The sequence below is a fragment of the Anabrus simplex genome, chromosome 1, assembly GCF_040414725.1.
Source record: "Anabrus simplex isolate iqAnaSimp1 chromosome 1, ASM4041472v1, whole genome shotgun sequence".
Classification (NCBI taxonomy): Eukaryota; Metazoa; Arthropoda; class Insecta; order Orthoptera; family Tettigoniidae; genus Anabrus; species Anabrus simplex.
In genome coordinates, this window is record NC_090265.1 from 271,316,359 (window position 1) to 271,338,098 (window position 21,740).

General features: G+C 41.4%; 1 protein-coding gene across 1 annotated transcript in view; it reads right to left on the reverse strand.

Moving 5' to 3' along the window:
* Positions 1–2,767: 2,767 nt before the first annotated feature.
* LOC136863423 (uncharacterized) overlaps positions 2,768–21,740 on the reverse strand; it is a 56,283-nt gene continuing 37,310 nt past the window's right edge. Inside the window, exons 3-4 of the mRNA XM_068225957.1 lie at positions 15,455–15,566; positions 2,768–3,157 (exon numbers count right to left, since the gene is read on the reverse strand). Of these exons, the coding sequence (XP_068082058.1) occupies positions 2,768–3,157; positions 15,455–15,566 (502 nt within the window). The remainder of the gene's footprint in view (positions 3,158–15,454; positions 15,567–21,740) is intronic.

Genomic DNA, 21,740 nt, shown 5'->3' on the forward strand with positions numbered 1-21,740 from the left:
CAGGCACGGCCTTCGCTAAACTGAAAGTATTCTCGTCAGAGAAAATCACATGATCCCATTTACGATTTAACTCCATGTCGTTAAAGGCGCACCGATGGACCGTCTGATCATCGGAGAGAAACTCTTTGGCTGCAGCTTTTCTGAAATAGAGCCCGGCTTCTTGTACTTGTTTATGGACCGTCTATTGACATCCAGCCTCCATCGGCATGCGGTTCGTAAGTGGTGTAAATAGAAATGTCCAAAATGACCGAGATCAGAACTAAATCCACAGTTTTTTGGTCCTATAGGCTGATTAGGATAGTCCCAATGAGAGCTGGAATCATGTACATCATATCTATGGCGCGATGTATAAATACATAAATAGAGTTATCTTCTTCCTTTCTTAATCCGTTTACCCTCCAGGGTTGGTTTTTCCCTCGGACTCAGCGAGGGATCCCACCTCTACCGCCTCAAGGGCAGTGTCCTGGAGCGTGAGACATTGGGTCTGGGGATACAACTGAGGAGAATGACCAGTACCTCGCTCAGGCGGCCTCACCTGCTACGCTGAACAGGGGCCTTGTGGGAGGGATGGGAAGGAAGCGGCCGTGGCCTTAAGTTAGGTACCATCCCGACATTTGCCAGGAGGAGAAGTGGGAAACCACGGAAAACCACTTCCAGAATGGCTGAGGTGGGAATCGAATCCACCTCTACTCAGTTGACCTGCCGAGGCTGAGTGGACCCCTTTCCAGCCCTCGTTCCAGTTTTCAAATTTCGTGGCAGAGCCGGGAATCGAACCCGGGCCTCCAGGGGTGGCACCTAATCACACCAACCACTACACCATAGATGTGAACCATAAAGTTATCACCTATTTTTATTATTTGAAAGGATCAGTGACTTCCCAGGCAATTTTGGCTGCCACAAGGACAAAGTTTCACGTGAAACAAAACAATCTAGAACTAAAACTTTAAAATAAACACACAATAAAAACTCTAAAGCTTAAAAATTGTTCGAGTGGCTGCGCGATTTTGGGCCACGTAGCTGTCAGCTTGTATTCTGGAGATAGTGGGTTCCAACCCCACTGTCGGCAGCTATGAAGGTGGTTTTCCCATGGTTTCCTATTTTCACGCCAGACTGTAGCTTTAATTAATGCCACGGGCGCTTACTTCCCACTGTTAGCATTTTCCCATCGTCGCCATAATGTGTCGGTGCGATGGGACGTAAAATAATTTTAAAAAACTGTTCGTGAAATATCAACCAACGTCACAATTACGAAACATACAAAATTTCACCTCATAGATAATTAATAGGTAATCTTTCTTTCTTAATCAGCTTACCCTCCAGGGTTGGTTTTTCCCTCGGACTCAGCAAGCCCTCAAGGGTAGTGTGCTGGAGGGTGAGACATTGGGTCGGGGGATACAACTGCGAGGAATGACCAGCACCTCGCCCAGACGGCTTCAGCTTATATGTTGAACAGGGGCCTTGCGGGAGGATGGGAAGATTGAAAGGGATAGACAAGGAAGAGGGAAGGAGTCGGCCGTGGCCTTAAGTTAGGTACCATCCCGGCATTTACCTGGAGAGAAGTGGGAAACAACGGAAAACCACATCCAGGATGGCTGAGGTGGGAATCGAACCCGCCTCTACTCAGTTGACCTCCCGAGGCTGAGTGGACCCCGATCCAGCCCTCGTACCACTTTTCAAATTTCGTGACAGAGCCGGGAATTGAACCCTGGCCTCCGGGGGTGGCAGATAATCACACTAACCACTACACCACAGACGAGGACTTAATAGGTAGTACTAAACCTAAAAATAAAGTTCAAAAAGAGCATGGAGAAATTTTATCTCAGGACACGTTATCTGGCCTATTAATAACAATGCCGCAGAGTAGAGCGGATCTTCTAGTGTCCAATTTAATCGTGTGCTAGTTATAAGTTGTGCCGGCCCCATAATGTAGAGTTAGCGTGCCTGCTTCTTACTCGGCGGCCCCGGGTTCGATCTCCGGCCAGATCAGGAATTTTTACCTGGACCTGAGGGCTGGTTCGAGGTCCACTCAGCCTACGTGATTGGAATTGAGGAGCTGTCTGACGGTGAGATAGCGGCCCCGGTCTAGAAAGCCAAGAATAATGGCAGATAATATTCGTCGTGCTGACCTAACGACGCCTCGTAATCTGCAGGCCTTCGGGCTGAGCAGCGGTCGGTTGGTAGACCAAGGCCCTTCAAGGGCTGTAGTGCCATGAGGGTGGTTAGTTAAAAGGTATTTTTACCTCAAATCCTCATTCTTTAATGGAGAAAGGATGGATATTATCAAGATACCCATAGGTCTAAGTCTATTTCCTTAAACTGTGCGGAAAAGATGTATTAGAAAAATGCTTGATACATATCATTCTCATACATTGCCCAGTACTTATTCACATCAGTTTTTGCTCTCCTATGTTTGAGAAATTATTACTCTGAAATCTTACAGTTTGATGTTGAGTCATTGTGAATGATATGAGGGCTACTTTTCGAAAGAGATGACATTATACATGTAGCCTAAGATATATTCTTACCTTACCTATTCAGATCCAAAAATAACAATATTATTGAGGTTCCTGCATTAAACAACTTGGTATTTGGGAAGCCAATGAAAAATGTTTCTAGATTAATTCGAAAATTGTTAAAATCACAGTTAAATAATCAACATTTTACTTTCATTTAAGTCCATAATAGAGAGGGAAGGAAGCAAGGATAACAGTACTGCATAAATACGTCTGCTTGAAAGTTTATTCACAATAAATTTATTGCATTTTTTCTAAGTACTACAGCATCGGCAGGCTCTGTTCTCAACGCCTTTTAGCCATGGTGGAACCGTGGCGTTAGCTGAATTGTTGGTCGAAGTCTGATCAGTCCCGAAAATCCCAGGAGTCGTGTGGTTTTCGGTGACTGTTGAATTGCTGGTCGAAGTCTGATCAGTCCCGAAAAACCCAGGAGTCGTGTGGTTTTCGGTGACTGTTGAATTGCTGGTCGAAGTCTGATCATTCCCGAAAAACTTCAGAGTTGTGAGGTTTTCGGTGTCTGTTGAACTGCTGGTCGAAGTCTGATCAGTCTCGAGAAACTCCGGAGTCGTGTGGTTTTCAATGTTTGTTGAACTGGTCGAAGACTGGTCATCCAAGTAACCTTCCTTCTTGAGAAACTCCAGCACCTAGCATAAAAGGGATAATTTGTAAAGTATCTAGTAGAAATGTTACTTCCTTTAATGACTAATCTATGCGTCAAGAAATCAGCAGCATTTATTTTTTGAAGTTCATTCAGTCGACACCACATGGCATCATAGGATGAGCCCTGATGAAGGATTATTCATTATTGTAAATCAAAACGCATTTTATCTACATTTTCTATTACACTGGCGCAAAAAATATCCAAACACCGAGAAGGGGTTGCGCTAAATTAATGAACGTTGGTAGGCATTTTTACACATCTGAAAGATGACGTTGGTCCAAATTTCCGGCAGATCGCATTAGCGTGTCACTAGTAGCGGCCCCATGATGTTGCACATCAGGTTTGCTTTAAGTACAGCCTGTACTTTGCGAGAGCATTAGTTACCTGTGAGATTGGACGGAGTGACTGTGAGTGGGTCGGGAATGCCTTCTCGACGACGAAGAGGCCAGTATCAACAGCTCACTGCGGTTGAACGAGGCCGTATAATAGGACTATGTGAAGGTGGATATTCCTTCCATGCTATTGCAGAACGACTTGGCAGGAATGTCTCCAATTTGCATGCGTGCTGGCAGCAGTGGTCACGAGAAGGTACGCTCGCAAGAAGACGAGGCTCCGCACGTCCCCGTGGCACCACCGAGAGGGAGGACCGCCGTGGCTGTGACGCAGCGGACTGCGTCTGCAGAAGCAATTCGAGCGGCAGTTGGAACCACAGTGACGCAACGAACTGTTCGAAATCGGTTACTTGAATAACAGCTTCGGGCCAGACGCTCTGCGGCGTGCATTCCACTTACCTCAAACCACCGCCGTCTGCGACTTCAGTGGTGTCAAGCGAGAGCTCATTGGAGGATGCAGTAGAGGTCCATTGTGTTTTTCAATGAAAGCCGGTTCTTCCTCGGTAACAGTGATGGCCCTGTGTTGGTTAGAAGGAGGCCAGGTCAGCGCCTGCATTCCAGCTGTCTGCGGCGTCGACACATTGGACCTACACTGGGAGTTCTGGCCTGGGGAGCAACTTTCTATGACAGCGCTTGCTGTTCTCTCACACACCCTGACTGTAGATGTGCATAACCCTCTGGTGATTCGACCTGTTGTGCTGCCATTCACGAACAGCATTCCCGGGGGTGTTTTCCAACAGGATAATGCACGTTCCAATGCCGCTGTTGTAACTCAACGTACTCTACAGTAGAGAGTGTCGACAAGTTGCCTTGGCCTGTTCGATCCCCCGATGTGTCCCCAATAGAGCACGTGTGGGACGTCCATTGGACGATAACTGCAGCGACATCCACCACCGGCATTAACCGTCCCTGTATTCACCGACCCAGAGCAACAGGCATGGGACTCCATCCCACAAGCTGATATCCGGCACCTGTACGACACAAAGCATGCACGTTCGCAGTCAGGCGATTACACCAGTTATTAAAGGACCAGCATGGCAAATTTTCGATGGCTTTTCTCATGCGGATGTTAACCTGTATTATTGTACCTTTAATCAATTAAATACGTTACCTCGACAAACATATTGCCGAAATTGCTGTATTCTACATTCCTTATTTCTTGCTTTTTGGATACTTTTTCCGCCAGTGTATTGCAAATTATTTTCGAGTACGGAACATGCACTGTTATGATAGTGGAAGACGAAGAGGAATACATATGTACTGTAGTTGTTCCTTATAGTTTTTTCTTTTATATTTGAGATTTAAATTGTATCAGTGAAACACCAAATTCTAAATCATTAAGTCCTAAGGAAAAACATTCTACATATGATGATATCGGATTGTAGACTAGCCATATTTTTAAGTGTCTACATTCTAACAGTGGAGAAGTGAAATCATCCTGGCTGGTCGAGAACAATTCATAAATACAAATTAAGTCTCGAATATTGAACAAAAGAATGCTATAAACTATAGAGTATTATGTTTCATCCAATCAAGTCCTCATATCGGTCTAATAAGATATACAAATTACATCACATAAAAATGTATCTCTACAATTGCAAACTCGTTGCAGCACTATAAAATGAAAGACAGATTAGCAGGCTAATGTCATCACTCCGTCTAAAAATTAATTTTAAAAGACTTGCACAAGGTATTATGGCCAGTTCTGTGGCATAGAGGCAGCGTGTGGATTTTAAATTTGAACTCTCGATTGCAATATGGTTTACTCAGCCTTGTGAGACCAGCTGAAGAGCTGTCTGATGCTAGGGGTAGAGACCTAGTCTTGTTCATGCTAGCTAAGCAATATGGGTGAGGTTGTCGTCAAGCTGACAACGTGACAGTCCACCTGACTGGACAAGAGTCGCCTTGACCGACCAAGGCCCTAATTGGATTTGGCACCACGATTTTCATAAAAGATAGTATTATGGAGTGCATGAGGAAAAAGCGGAAAACTGCCTCACTGCTCATCATGTTTTGTACGCCTCATTATGGCATAGCCTTGGTTTTCACGGTTTTCTCATAATCACATAGTCTTTGGCGTATTATTTTAGGACCCACTTTATCCACTTTATCCACTGCAATAATGTTATTCCACACAGTAATATCACCTGTCTTGTCTTACGGATTGGAACTAATTTGGGACCATCTCAAACTCAGAGATCTCGAAAGGATAGAGAAAGTAAAAGCACGCTTTCTTAAATGTACTCTACGAGTTGGAAAATCGGCCCCATCACGTCTAGTATATGAACTGGCCAAAGAAACTTTTTACATCCAGGACCTCAGAATGAGGCTCCATCTGCCATCTACTGGAGCTTACAATGAACTCCTACGCAGAAGGGAAGAAAAGAAAAAGGAAATCGACCCCGACTTCTATACCTCAGATGCCATGTTGGTGAGAAACTGGACCAAAGAAAATCAAGATCAAAGACATATCATAACACGTCTTTCCATTCATGGTTTTCACCACAAGATATGCACAGTGAAGTCTTTTCATAATCCAGATGTTAACTGTATTTGCTTTTTATGTGGCAAACAGTGTGACAGGTATCACATCAAGACTTGCAACAAGAGAACCATGTCGATAAGTGAATATTGCAAACCCTAATGCCCATTCGGGTGCCCTTTCTAATAATAATAATTTTAGGACCCAACCAGCCTCTGGGCTGAAGATTTTGCAGACAGGACTGGGTGTAGATTGTTCGTATAGACCTTTGCTGCAGTCCTTGTAATGCGATCTCTCTCTCTCTTCACACCATGTGATATACCAGTATAACGCGGCCTTCCTCGTGCAGGAAATGAACGTCCCGATAGAAGTAAAAGGTAAAGGCTTCTACTAATTTTAACTTCATAACTACTCTACGATGTCACGGATGTCATGGATCTGGTGTGCGAGATGAAGATGGATGTCGCATACTAGATTCCGCACAGTCCCACGATCTGGCTGCGGTCAAAACATTCTTCAAAAAGAGACCAAACCATTTAGCTACCAATGGCGGCTGCGCAACTCAGATTGACTTCTGGTAGTCGAGAACATGAGATACCAAAGCGATTCCATATGATAGCATTGACCTCCAATATTTCTTGCTTGTATTTGGCCTACAAATGAGCAAGAAGAAAGAGACCATGCCTTCCAGAACTGAACCCGAGCGAATCCAATGGTGAAAAATACAGTATATGTGCATAAGGACGAACTGAAATCTGCATTGGCCAATTCACAGCGAGGCCAAATCAAACTGTGGAAGATCAGTGGAAAGATGCTGTCAACCATATACACCATGTAGCCTCCAACATTTTGGGGCAGAGAAAGGAAATTCATCGATAAAGAAACATGGTGGTGGGACGAAGAAGAGCAGCATTCAGTCAAAGAGAATACTTTGTAGAGCATACGGCTTGAATTGGATTTTCATCGATATCGCTCACTGAAACAGTCTGCGAAGAGAGCAGTAGCCACCGCAAGATGTCACCACGACAGAGACTCTTACAGTCAGCTGAGTGGGTCAGAAGAAGCAACAAATATTTATCTCCTTGCCCAATACAGAAATCGTTCATCTTAGGGCATAGCGCATGTCGTGCATATCAAGAAACATCACAAAACCGTTTATACGACACCCACTAGCCATCTTTGAACGATGGTCAGACTATTATGCTGGCACCTGCAAGGTGGAGCCCATTCGCGGACCTGCGCCATTAATTGCCCTAGAAGAGGTAATGGAAGCCATCAAGATGATGAAGGATGGGAAAGCCACTGGCCCGGATTATATACCGGCCCCTGAAATTTGGGAGATCCTTGGTGAGTGTGAAGTGGAGTTCTTTGTCGCTCTCCTCGTCCAGATGATATCTGAAACAAGCCTTCCAATATGTTTACAACCAATACCACTATAACAGTCTCTAAAGGTAAGGAAGATGTCCGCGACTGTAACAACTGTTGGCCGATTCGATTTTTATACCATACTCTGAAGATATTCGAGCTAGTGTTGAACATTGGGACCAGAATTATTGCTACCATTTATTCAAACCAATGTGGCTTTGTTACAGGATTAATGCAATCAATCCAACGCGCTTGATGATGGAAAGGCACGGAGAAAAGCAGAATACGTTGTATTTGGCATTTTAGACATGGAAAAGCCTTTTCATAGTGTTCCACATCAATTCATCTGGGCTGCCCTACGTTGCCATGGAGTTCCAAAGGTGTTTGTGAGCTGGGTCCAATTACTCTACTACAACGTCACAAGCGCGGTGCGATGTCCAGCCGGAATCTTACCACCTTTCAACACCACAGTCGGCGTCCAACAAGGTTCAGAACTATCGTCTCTACTGTTCATACTCCGTATGGATACGGTGACTGTCGATATACAGGCACCACCTTCCTGGTCTCTACTACTTGTATATGCAGACGATGTGATGCTCTTGCTGCAGACCCGCCTCGAGATAGAACACAAGACACAGAATTGGAAGGAAATACTGGCCGAAAACGGGCTACGGTTCACATACAAAAAAGTACAGTATCTGGAACATGGCCTCCAAGCCGATGTCAGCATCAGAATTGGCAATCATGAGTTGAAGAAGGCCACGCAGTTTAAACACCTTTGGTCACACGTAACATCTGCAAGTGACGCCACCAACGATGTCAGATGAAGAGTAAATGTAACGTGGCTCAAGTGGTGGCAAGTTACCGGCGTTTTCTGTGACAAGCACATTCCCGAATATCCCAAGGCGAAAGTGTATAAGAAAGTTGTGCGCCCTGTATCTCTCTGTGGATCAGAATGTCGCCCTATAACGAGGAAGGAAGACCAAATCATCCACACCATGGAGATGAAAATGCTCCGATGTACCCTCGGCATAACACGTTACGACCATGTGACAAACGAAGAGGTGCGACGAATTCTAGGTGTGGTCCCAATTGTAGAAGAAGTGAGAGAGGCAGGGCTCCAATGGTATGGTCATGTCATGCGTCAACTCAGCAGTTCTTCGGCAGAAGTAGCCCTCCAGTTCGACCCTGGTGGAAGACGAATGAAACTGTGGATGGACTCCATCACAGAAGACATGCGGATTACAGACCTAAGCTACGTTCATTACCGAGTAAAATGGAGAAGGCATAGCAAGATAGCGGATTCCGTCCAGCGAGACTTATGCTCGGTGGGATAGAATGGTTTCTTCTATATCTAGCCTCTTTAGCGTCAGGAACGAATCTGACACACATTTGGTGTACGCTGAGTGACTCGCAGGGCCGTATATATATCTGCTAGTTGCTAGTCTCGTTTTTAAACATACCATCTTCCTGAAAGGGTAAGGCACCCACCTACTCCACATCTTTATCACCTCAGGTAACACATATAAAACTCCAGTAAACATCTATATATATAATAAAAATTTTATCTGTACAGTGCTCAGAATTTTAAAAAAGAATGGTATTTCTGTATCAGTTATGTATACAGTAACAAGGAAATGCAGTTTTTAATTTTCCGTAATGTCTGTCTGTCTGTCTGCCTGTCTGTCTGTCTGTATGTATGTATTATGTACGTACGTATGTATGTATGTATGTATGTATGTATGTATGTATGTATGTATGTACACGGACCACGAGAAAACGGCTAAAGAGAATTGAATGAAAATCGGTACGCAATGTGGGGAATAAGTTCCTACAATCTAGGATATAAATAATTGTATTCACGCTGAGTAAAATGGTAGTTTAGGAGAGGGACTAAAATATAATTCTCAAATATTTATGCTATTATTGGTCGTATTTTTAATACTACATAACTTAAGTTATATAGTATTAAATTGCCGATCATTTATGTCTTATACATTGTTACCTTACCGGCTATGATCACAGAGATATTCATGAATTTGGATATTTGTTACAAAGTTCACATCAGCGCCGAGTCACGAGAAAATTGGTACACATAATTTAATGAAAATCGGTATGTAAAGTCGGAGAATAAGGAACTAGAGTCCACGATGTAAGTAATTTTATAAAGTGCCCTATTATCACGGTCGAAAGAAAGCAAAGTGTGAAGGCCTACAATTTAGAAAGCTCATAATTGATCAACAATAACACTACATTGATCATTGTTTGTTGTTATGTGCTTTGTGTCTTCTGTTGCCACTCATCTCCGATGGATTGGATTGCTGCTGCTTACCGAGTACTTTTTTTTTAAATTTGCTTTACTTCGCACCGACACAGATAGGCCCAAGGTGAACGATGGGATAGGAAAGTGCTAGGAGGGTGAAGGAAGCGGCCTTGGCCTTAATTGAGGTACATCCCAGCATATGCCTGGTGTAAAAATAGGAAACCGCCGAATACCATTTTCAGGGCTGCTGAAAGTCGGGTTCGAACCCACTATTCCCCGGATGCAAGCTCACAGCTGCGCACCCCTAATCACACCGCCAATTTGCCCGGTCGTACCGAGTGTAACAGCCTGCGTGAATATTGCCGGGAAGTAGTTAGCGAGTTAGATAACTTTCTTCTTTAGCATGCCATTCCTCTAGTTCATAAATTTTCTTATACTACTGGTACGTAACACACTGGTTCATCATAGCATTAAATCCCTACTCTGAGGCAGTTATTGGAATGAGTAGTGTGCATATTTAACTGAATAATGACAGAGGAGTGTTCACGACTGTCTGCGGCCTAATCATTCCAGCTCTGGATCTTTGGACTGTTAGATCGGCACCGTAGTACTGTTCGTTAAAAGTGAGAAAATGTGCAGTTTTTCATTTGATCGAGTATTTTATACATGATAACATTGCTTTTAATCGCTACATTCCTACTGACGTTTTTGTAATGACCTATGTTAACTTCGGTTAGGAAAACCACAAAGTTAGTCTTCTGAGAATCCCGTAGCGAAGCACAGGTACATCAGGTAGTAGTATATATAATTTTACATTTCCACTTCTTTAATATGCACTAAATGAGTACATTATCGTGTAACTATTCAGTTCCCTCTGTGTTTTCCAATGCTACCATAAGTTTTCAGTATTCAAAAAAAATTTAAAGACCAATGAAACAAATTAATTTGCGGTTAATGATTATTTAGTTTCGTATTTATGTCTTTTCTATCTCTGAGGAGCCAACGGCCGTAGCCGTGTTGAAACATCGGATCCCGTGAGATCTCCGAAGTTAAGCAACATTGGGCTTGGTCAGGAGTTGGATGGGTTCCCACGCGCTGTTGGTGGGGGGTGGGGGTAAGGGAATGGAGGAGCGGAAAGGAACTGGCCAGTTTACCGCATGTAAACTCCGGCTCAGGAACACCTCTGCGGAGGTTCGGACCTGCCTTCGGGCAGAATAACCCTTACCTTTATCTCTGAGGATACATACAAGTAAGCTGAAGACGACGTGACATGGGAATAGTGGCTTTTCTTCTATATTTATGTAGATAAAGCACAGACTAACCTGTTTAAGGCTGCTGTGATAATATCGTTGCACACTATGACTTTATGTGTAGTTTCCACACTGCTTCTATTTTAAATGATAAATCGAGATATGTGGATACTTTCTCAAATACAAGGATACACTATGTTAGTGCAGCTGGCGGAGAGAACAAAATGACGTAATTGATGCAACTCTCATCTCAGATGAATTGTATTTGGCAAGCGAAGTCATATGATAGCGATGTACTGATAATATGTTACCTCTCTCTCTAAATCTCCTTTTGCGTGTGTGGTTTGTTCGTGGTCATCCCTGAGATCTTGTTGAGCTACTATGTCCTAACAATTGAATGGAGAATAATTAAACATGCAAAACTGAAGTTTAGTTCTCAGTTTGGAAGATACGGCAAGCCCGGCGGACCACTAGAAGGGACGATCATTTCACCGTGCGGCAGGCTAAAATCAGTCCACAGGCGTCGCTGTGAATCAACCAAAGACATGTCACGGGAGCAGGAGGTAATCCTGTGTTCTCAAGTGCCATATCCAAGCGGCTAATAGAACAGGATCAGCCACCACGGCATCTCTTACGATATCTATCATTACCTGAGCTCCTCTGAGCACGCTTAAACTTTTCTAGGAACAGGCAGAATGACAGCGTATGGATTGGTGACGAGTGATTTTCAGTGACGAATCATGGTTTTATGTGGATAAAGACCACCGCCGAATTCGATTCTGGAGACATCCTGGCTACCAGAGTGATCTACATTTCATTACAGAGCGTCATACCTCCCCATCGAGAAGGATCACGGCGCAGCAATACACCTAAGAAACTCTGCGACAGTGTTTGATTCTCTCCCTCGTGCAGCGGTCGTCACCTAATATGAGACTGAGTAGTTCTTCTTCTTGTTTCGTTTCGGCCAACTAGGGACCACGTCATTTCAACTGTTTCCCTTGAGCTTTAATGTTGGTCCAGTACTCCTTCATTCGTATACGGTGTTGCTCCTTTCGTTCTTCCGTCCATGCTTTTCCAGTTTTCATCGGCTTTGGTAGGAAACTCTGATGTTCTTGGAGTTTTTTCTTAAGTGGGACACGCTCCTGGATATCTTCAAATGAGATCCCAATCTCCTGTAGATCTTTCTGTACCTTACTGAACCATGCCCCCTTTGCCTTTTTCTCTTGGAGGAAAGTGAAAATGCGATTGGTTAACCGTGTTGAATTCATTCGGGCCATGTGTCCATAAAAAGTAATCCTCCTTTTTCGCATCACATCAGTTATTTTCTCCACATGCGAGTACAACTCCTGGTTGTGCCGTCTCCTAAACTCGCCGCTGTCTTTGACTGGACCTAAGATTTTTCTCAAAATCTTTCTTTCCTTGGCCTCCAATTTCTCCATCATGCCCTTTTTGTTCATGGCGAGACATTCCGCAGCATATAGAACCAATTTTGAGGTCAGAGTTTTACAGAGCTGTGAGTGACCTAAATAGGAACAAGGCACCTGGAATTGATGACATTCCCTCTGAATTACTGACTGCCTTAGGAGAAACCAGCATGGCAAGGTTACTTCATTTAGTGTGCAAGATGTATGAGACAGGAGAAGTCCCATCCGATTTTCGGCAGAATGTTGTTATACCAATTCCCAAGAAAGCCGGTGCTGACAGGTGTGAAAACTACCGCACCATTAGTTTAGTATCTCATGCCTGCAAAATTTTAACACGTATTATTTACAGAAGAATGGAAGAACAAGTTGAAGCCGAGTTGGGAGAAGATCAATTTGGCTTCAGAAGAAATGCAGGAACACGTGAAGCAATCCTGACATTACGTCTGATCTTAGAGGATCGAATTTAGAAGGACAAGCCCACGTACATGGCATTCGTAGATCTAGAAAAGGCATTCGATAATGTTGATTGGACCAAGCTATTTATGATTCTGAAGATGATAGGGATCAGATACCGAGAACGAAGAATCATCTACAATCTGTATCAAAATCAGTCTGTAGTGATAAGAATCGAATGCTTTGAAAAAGAAACAGCAATCCAGAAAGGAGTGAGGCAAGGCTGCAGTTTTTCCCCTCTCCTTTTCAATGTTTACATAGAACAGGCAGTAAAGGAAATCAAAGAGAAATTTGGAAAGGGAATCACAGTCCAAGGAGAGGAAATCAAAACGTTGAGATTTGCCGATGATATTATTTTATCTGAGACTGCAGAATACCTCGAGAAGTTGCTGAATGGTATGGATGAAGTCTTGGGTAAGGAGTACAAGATGAAAATAAATAATTCCAAAACCAATGTAATGGAGTGCAGTCGAACGAAGGCAGGTGATGTAGGAAATATTAGATTAGGAAATGAAGTCTTAAAGGAAGTACAGTAGATGAATATTGTTACTTGGGTAGTAAAATAACTAACGATGGCAGAAGTAAGGAGGACATAAAATGCAGACTAGCACAAGCAAGGAAGAGCTTTTTTAAGAAACGAAATTTGCTCACTTCAAACATTCATATCGGAATTAGAAATATGTTTTTGAAGACTTTCGTGTGGAGCGTGGCATTGTATAGAAGTGAAACATGGACGATAACTAGCTCATAAAGAAAGTGAATAGAAGCTTTTGAAATGTGGTGTTACAGAAGAATGCTGAACGTGAGATGGATAGATCGAATCACGAATGAAGAGATACTGAATCGAACTGGTGAGAGGAGATCGATTTGGCTAAATTTGACGAGAAGAAGAGAGAGAATGATAGGACACATCTTGAGACACCCAGGACTTGTTCAGTTGGTTTTTGAAGGAAGTGTAGGTGGTAAGAACGGTAGGGGTAGACCAAGGTATGAATATGACAAGCAAAGTAGAGCAGATGTAGGATGCAATAGTTACGTAGAAATGAAAAGGTTAGCACAGGATAGGGTGGCATGGAGAGCTGCATCAAACCACTCTATGGACTGATGACTCAAACACAACACAGGTATCGACTTTTCTGTACATAGTTTATATAAGGAAGCATATCGTACTAAAGTTTGTGTAATTTTTAAGTTCTAAAATTTTGTACTTAAAATTCCTTACTACTTGAAAATATTCTGCAATCAAAAATTCCATATGCAGGTTTTTTTGTTTGCTAATGGCTTTACGTCGCACCGACACAGATAGGTCTTATGGCGAGGATGGGATAGGAAAGGCCTAGGAATTGGAAGGAAGCGTCCGTGGCCTCAATTAAGGTACAGCCCCAGCATTTGACTGGTGTGAAAATGGAAAACCACGGAAAACCATCTTGAGGACTGCCGATCCACTATCTCCCGGATGCAAGCTCACAGCCGCGCGCTCCCTACCGTACGACCAACTCGCCCGGTCATACGCAGGTTTCTTATTATAGCTGTGACACATACCATACAAATTCTGTTACATTTGGCAGAATTTCATGGGAGAAAATGGGATTTAAATGTAAAATTGCAATTGCAAACAAAGCATCATTGCAGTGATAAATTGTTTGAATTCATCGGAATAACTTCGTGAAAAAAAAATCAAAATGTTTTAAATTTCAGTCATTAAAAAATTCACCAAAATATCGACTTTTATCTCCGGAGTGTCGCCTTAAAGTCGAGTTTACTAAGAGTAAGAATCATTTCTTTCTATTCTTCTGTGGGAGGCAGATTAGTTATCCTTTTTAATGACATATCAGCTTTAAAATTTTCTCATCAGAAAGAGAGTAAATTGTCGGGAAATAAAGACTTCCCGAGGTCTTGGCCAACTGCTCGACAGAGACAAGGCCGGGTACCACGGAGTGAGTGAGTGTCCCTCATCCAATTGTCGTTTCAGACAGCTTACAAGCCACTACTTTTATATCGTTCTCACGTTGAAATTCAGAGGGACAGCCACAATCGAAATCAGACGACAAGGCACTCGAACTCCTACTGTAACCACAGCAACGGTTATAAACTACTGTGGTAGAAGTAGTCATTAATTCCGTGAATTTCTGCTTGAAATTGTTTAGACAGAAACGGATTATTCCTAAGATAAGCTCATTTAAATCACTATATAGTGAACTGAGCTGTTGTTTGCTCTGTGAATGTACAGTTAATATTTCATCGTCAACTACAGAGTAATGTTTGCCTTACAGAGATCCCAGAGTGCACAAGCCGGGCAATTTCAGTTCATACCTGCGGGTTGGAAGATAGACTAGAGATTCACAGCCAACTGACCATGAGATACTCGATTAATTGCTACTTGTCTTCCTTCCCATACAGTGGATGACACTGTCTTAACTATTTAACTGTCCATACTCCCCCATTACATATAGGATATTAAGTGTTATTTCCAAGACACTGTAGGTTAAGAGAAATAAAAATGTGATCATTTAAACAGTTAGCGAATGAATTTAAATAATTTAAGAATGGAAACAATGCCAAAGAAATACACAAACAAATATTTCAATTTAAATAGAAAATGAATATGTGGTGTTGGCAGCGAAACGTATCACAATACAAGTAATACTTACTGATTTATATGTATGATTCGTAAACACATTGAAGAAGGGGTCAGATTTCTGAAGAGGGTACCCTTTGCGGGTAAAATTCTCGAACGTCACGCTGCGAAGCACAATTCGAAACCTGAGAAGACAAATAAATACAAGCCAGTTACTCTTAGGAGGGAAACATTGCTCTCCTTTCAAGAAAGGAGATATCCGACTTTAAAAAGCAACTTAACTTAAATAACTAATAAGATCATTGTTACTTTACTAACGGTGTCAAACATATATCCCATAGTTCATCGGCACTGCATTGTACTTGAAGTAGTTTCACAATGGTGTACTAGCCAGAGTCTTGGAGAGGCGTGGTTTCCCATTGATGAGCTCAAACCACACTGGAGCGAAACACTGGTACTTTTACGATTGAGCTACCTAAAGTTATTGAATTTTCTTAAACAATCAATTAAATTTTCCTTATGGGAACTTAATTTTTTGTCAGTATCAAAGTTTATCAAAGTTTATCAAATCCCTGAAAAGCTTCGAATTTATGGTAAACACTAGGGAAGGAAAAGGGAGGGGGTGGCAAGGCATTTTCAATCCCCACCAAGAACTATCTTAGGGGGCAGAGTGTCATTTTGACCCTCCTAAAATTCTCTTCCCAGATGTTAAGTCCCCTTAAAATGTGGAGTTTGGTAGTTTTTATATTCTGTTAAGGCGTAAAATTTGGAGAAGGTGGTAGACGGTTTTATATAAAGAAATTAGATTAAAAACGGACATCCATTCGTACATAAAACATTCGTTCAAAATATTTATTTATGAATCAAGTTTTATTTTTCTGTTTACTTGTGAATATTACCGTCTTGAAAACTCCGTACATAAGACTCGTTCAAAATGTATTTGAGAAACAACCTCTGTTATTGTTCTCGCTTTTATGTTTGTGAATATTGTTATGAAATAGGAATGTTTCCATTAAGAGTTGTTCCCCACTTCACACGCCTGTGTTCATGTTAGTTATGCCACCCCCTCAACAATTACCCGAAGTCGGGTGACCTGCAGTGGTGTATTGGCCAGTGTTTTGGAGAGGCGAGGTTTCCCGCTGATAAGCTCAAGCCATACCGAGACGAAACACCGCTACTCTTACGATTGAGCTACCTAAAGATATTTGATGTTCTCAATCAGAAACATTAAATTAAAGTTTCCTTATGGTCAGTATCAAAGTTTATGAATGTTTATCAAATTCCTGCAAAAATTCAAAAATACGGTAAGCACTAGGGAAGGAAAATACTCACTAGGGACCTTCTAAAATTGTAGCTCGCTGTGCAAAATGTAACCGACTGCATTTGGAGGAAGTACTATAGACTACATATAAATTTTCTGAAAATTCTAGGTGCCCATACGACACGTTCAAGAAGTATACGGGTGTAAACAACGTGCATAAGTTCATTTAATGTAGCAACGAGTGCGCTTAACATCTATCAAAGTCGTTGTCCTTTTGCCTAATAATTAAGATATCTGATTTATTCCTGCTGGTCGTCCAACTTTTGGTAGATGGTTCATAGGAAGAACTACCTAAATATTACCAATACTGTTTGCTAGACGATGATGAAAGCCAAAGAACTTGGCATAAATCAGAGAGTGCACGTTTTTAAAGTGCTTGACTGTGACTTAATTATATCTGATATACCACGTCCAAAGCTCGCACTACAGCCTCCAAAACTATCAGTTCCAAGACAAAGAAGTGATTGGTATTTGTCAAAAACATCATCAACATTTGCTTTAATTCTGTTAGAAATTTATCAATCTGGAACATGTAGCAAACTGTGTTACCAGTAGAGTAATAATGACTTTAGGATTCTTTCCTGGAAAAACTAGAACAAAATAAGCGTTCCTGGTCTGTACTGCTAATTATAGGATTCAACGTGACTTCAAAAGTGTCGTTTGCTCACCTTCATAACATCAAACCGGGTAAGTGGCGCGCGGTTTGGGTCACGTAGCTATAAGCTTGCATTGGGGAGATAGTGGGTTCGAACCCCACTGTCAGCAGCCCTGAAGATGATTTTCCGTGGTTTTCCAATTCCACACCAGGCAAATGCTGGGAATGTGCCTTAATTAAAGCCACAGTTGCTTCCTTCCCACTCCTAGGCCTATTCCATCGTCGTCATAAGACCTGTCTGTGCCGGTGCGACGTAAAGCGTACTCTACTTCATAACCGCAAAACAAACCCTGTGGTATTTGTACTATGGTCGTCTGACGAAATGTCGCTTGGATGCGGGGTTTGGGGTGTGAGGGGTAAGCTTGGATGCTGCGCATGCGCCTATCTCAAGTCTCAAGGCCTGACAATAAAGATCTGTTCCACTCGCGGTGGCTCTTGCGAAATGAGGTCCTGTCGTGTTCTTTCAAACAGGTAGTGCCATTCTGCATTAGTTACACATTTACTGTATGTACTGTATTATGAAGAGTTTGATAAAGAATACGCATTTATTCAGAGAGCTCGCATTGTCTGTCGTGACTGATGTTTGTAACTAAGAGTGTAGTATTTGTTACTCCAGCCGTATCTACAAGCTGCCACGACTTCTCGTCGTACGCAGATAATAGAGGGAACATAGCACAGTTTATATTATATCTATAGCATTATCGCCAACGGCCATAGCCGTATTGAAACACCGGATCTCGTGAGATCTCCGAAGTTAAGCAACATTTGGCGTGGTCAAGATTTGGATGGGTTACAACCAGCTTTTGGTGGGGTATAAGGGAATGGAGGAGCGGAAAGGAACTGGCCACCCTATTGTGCCCTTTTCAAGGCAACAACTGCGGTGATCTCTTCCTTCTTCTGTGCGCCGGCTGCTCCTGTAATAGATGACATGTAAATAATACTCACCGCTGCATGTAGACTCTTCTTCCTCAGTCGTGCCCGTCCGTTATCCCCGGAGAGGCCACCCGCTGATTAAGGAGTGAGGAAATGAAAAGAGGGGGTAAACTAACTAAAATGACGGTACCCAAGACTGAATTAAAATTTAAATAAAAGACTAATTTATTGAATAAAATGCAAAATGCTAAAATGAACGTAACTGAACTAGTGAAAATGTAAACAAAATGAAATAAGTGAGACTAATAAAATTAAAGATTGAGGATCTGCCTAAATAAAACAATCGTAATCTGCCTAATAAACTGACTGAAGGTCAAACACCTTAATTAAAATTATTCCAAACTCAGCTGACACTGTCCTCAAGTTAAATAACATGACTCAGTTTAAAACTCTGGTCAGAAAGACCACCTTCTTGAAATACAGAATTATATTACGGAGAAAATAATATCTCTCAAAATAACTTTTAAAGTCATTGAATCATAATAAAGTTAATTAAATTTGTTACATCATCAATCCACTGACTCATAGGAGTTGTCAAATATTAAACACATGTGGCTCATTTGGTAAAATACCCAAATTTAAATAAATCATGGACTGCACTAAGCAAGTGTACCACATAAGGAATAATTCGAAGAAAAACAGCCATGAACATCACACTTCATTTCCTACATAACCTTTGTCTTATTTACCACCTCATGATTAAACAAATAAATTATTGAAACATCACTCTGAGTGTATCCAACCACTCATCTAAATTTTAAACTTCACTTGCATACCTGTGATAGACTGGACTTCTTAAACTAAACAGAAATTTAGGCCAAACGCCTGATATTAACATTTCAAATGATAGCGATCCTTGTACATTACAATTTCTATTGAATTTGCCGCTGACTGCATTTCATTATCAACTCACATTTGTGGTACCATCACTAGATGGAGGCAGATGCCATCTTGTTTATCTCGTTCATTGCGGCAGTTTATACAATTTATTTATTTAAGGATCGCTTCATTTCAAAATAAAATGTAGTGGATTTTAAAAGGAAAGTTTGGTAATTACTTAAATGCCTGGTATGAGCATACCACTACTCTAGTTTCGACTGTGACATAATCGACGATCCATAAACCTAACATCTGAAATCTTATTTACATCATTACATTTAATTAACGGAGGAACACTGCTCCGACAAAGAGAATACAGAAATCAAAACTAGCCTATCTACACCTATCTATTTACATCAAATCAAATATAAATAATTCACATACGCTTACGTCCTACAAATAAACGGTCAAAAGTACGATCAAAATGAAAAACAAATAAACAAAACTAGATCCCACCATCGCGGCCTACTGGAAATTAATAAGGATGGAAGTGCGCAAAATAAAATCGGAGTCTCCAGAAAATATACCCCGCTGCGAGCAGCAAAAAATATAAACATTGTGAATTTGACGGCAATCTGTAACCTCAGACGATAAATGTCTGGACATGATACCATTTAACCTTTACAGACAAATTTCTGTTATTTCATGGCATCCATGACTCTACATGATTATTCAAAACACATTGACTCGTCGCTCTGCTCACATTGTACACTGGCTAGCATTATTTGCCGAGCATCTACTTTCCCTGGAATTATTTAAACAAATACAGGCTTCTGCCTACTATCATAACCCATGTCGTAACACCTTTAACACTCGTGGTTAAATTCTTCATTTCACATTTCTATTTACTCATTAATTCTCGACGTCATTATTATTCATCATTCTCACAATACGGCCTCGCTCGTATCCGGCGGGCAAAATATCTGTCGTGCGCATTACGACTTCTTACGACAATTCATGACATGGTCCAAATATCATATTTCCATTACCAACGTAGATCACAAAAATCTCAGAGCTGACTCATCAATGGCACTCACTGTTTCTTAAAAAAAAAGTGACGAGATTGCCTCTCAAAACACAGATATTGAAACATGCGTAACCGCAACTACACAGAAATAAATACTCGCGTCTACCAAAAATCGTCGCAAAATACACGGGATAGGTACAATCACAACCGGTCATCTGAAGGATGACTCCACAAATAAAACAAACTGAAATGCGCAAACATAGCAAAAATAAACATTGAAATCATCGCGGCGGCATCTACAAGATCAAAACTCCAACAAAATGTGACTCAAAAAAAAAACAACGATCTAATAACATGATGAAAATAATAATAAAACGGCATTACACTCAATAGATCAAATATCATAGCTGCCTAACTGTCTAAGTGACATACTACAGAAATAAACCAACAACACGCAAACAAACATCTACCTAAACAAAGTGCACAAATAATCCTAGCTGAAAGTGCAACATTAACATTATTATTATTATTACTATTATTATTATATTATTATTATTATTATTATTATTATTATTATTAATATTTATAGTTACAAATCAACCGTGAATTATTTACAATCCTACCTAATACTCTAAACTACATTGATCATCGATTAGCCACGGTCCTACATATTTATTTACATTATTTATCGATGCTCATACCTGTGTGATGGAGGCAGGCTGGCTCACCTTCCGGCCTCGATCATGGTGAAATTAGAATTCCATCTTCAAGCTGATGTGGTATTCCAGATTTTTACACACGCAAATTTGACACATTTTTGCCATGGCGTGACACACGCTTATATTAGCATAAAACATTCGCATTTCTCTCACTCCAGTGAAAGTTAGAAGATACCACTGCAGACTCCTGTTGTGTTGGACGGTCGCCTCGCTATCTACCTGGAAATCACCTGCTGGTCTGCTCGCCGGTCTCTCAGCTTTGTTTACACTGCAGCTTACAGAACATTAACCCCACCGGGACATAACTGTTTCCTCAAGGTTTACTATTGCGGCCTTCATTGAAGAAAGTCAATCTCCTCCCTGTCTGTCTTTACTAGTTTCTGGCCGTAAATATCTCGCTTGTTAAAACAGTTTATTGAATGGTAGAAACAAGCTAAAATACAGTTTATGTTGTGGAGAAAATTTTATGCTGATATCACATGTAACACTACCCGCTGGGTAGAGATGTTTTTATGTAAATATGCTGAAAACATGGACTTGTTCCTCTCTACTCGTAATGTGAGTTTAATTAAGTTGAAAGTGTAGCCCTTGCCTGTTCTCTCTGCATTTACAGTAAAAGTCTGTTAAAGTGTTCATTTTCTGAAATGCTACTCTCCCAAGTAAATAATACAAGGCTTTCTCAAAATGCCTACAAGTGTCTAATCGCTTTCTTACCAGCCAAAAGTAAAGCTGACTAAATGAATTTGCTGACACACTCTGTCACTCTGTCAAACGTAGATACACTGAGACTATTACAGAATCACTGTGAAAATTCAAAAAACACTGAGAATACTCAAGACAACAACTGAGAGTTCAAGAAACACACACTGAGAGTTCAACCCTCTG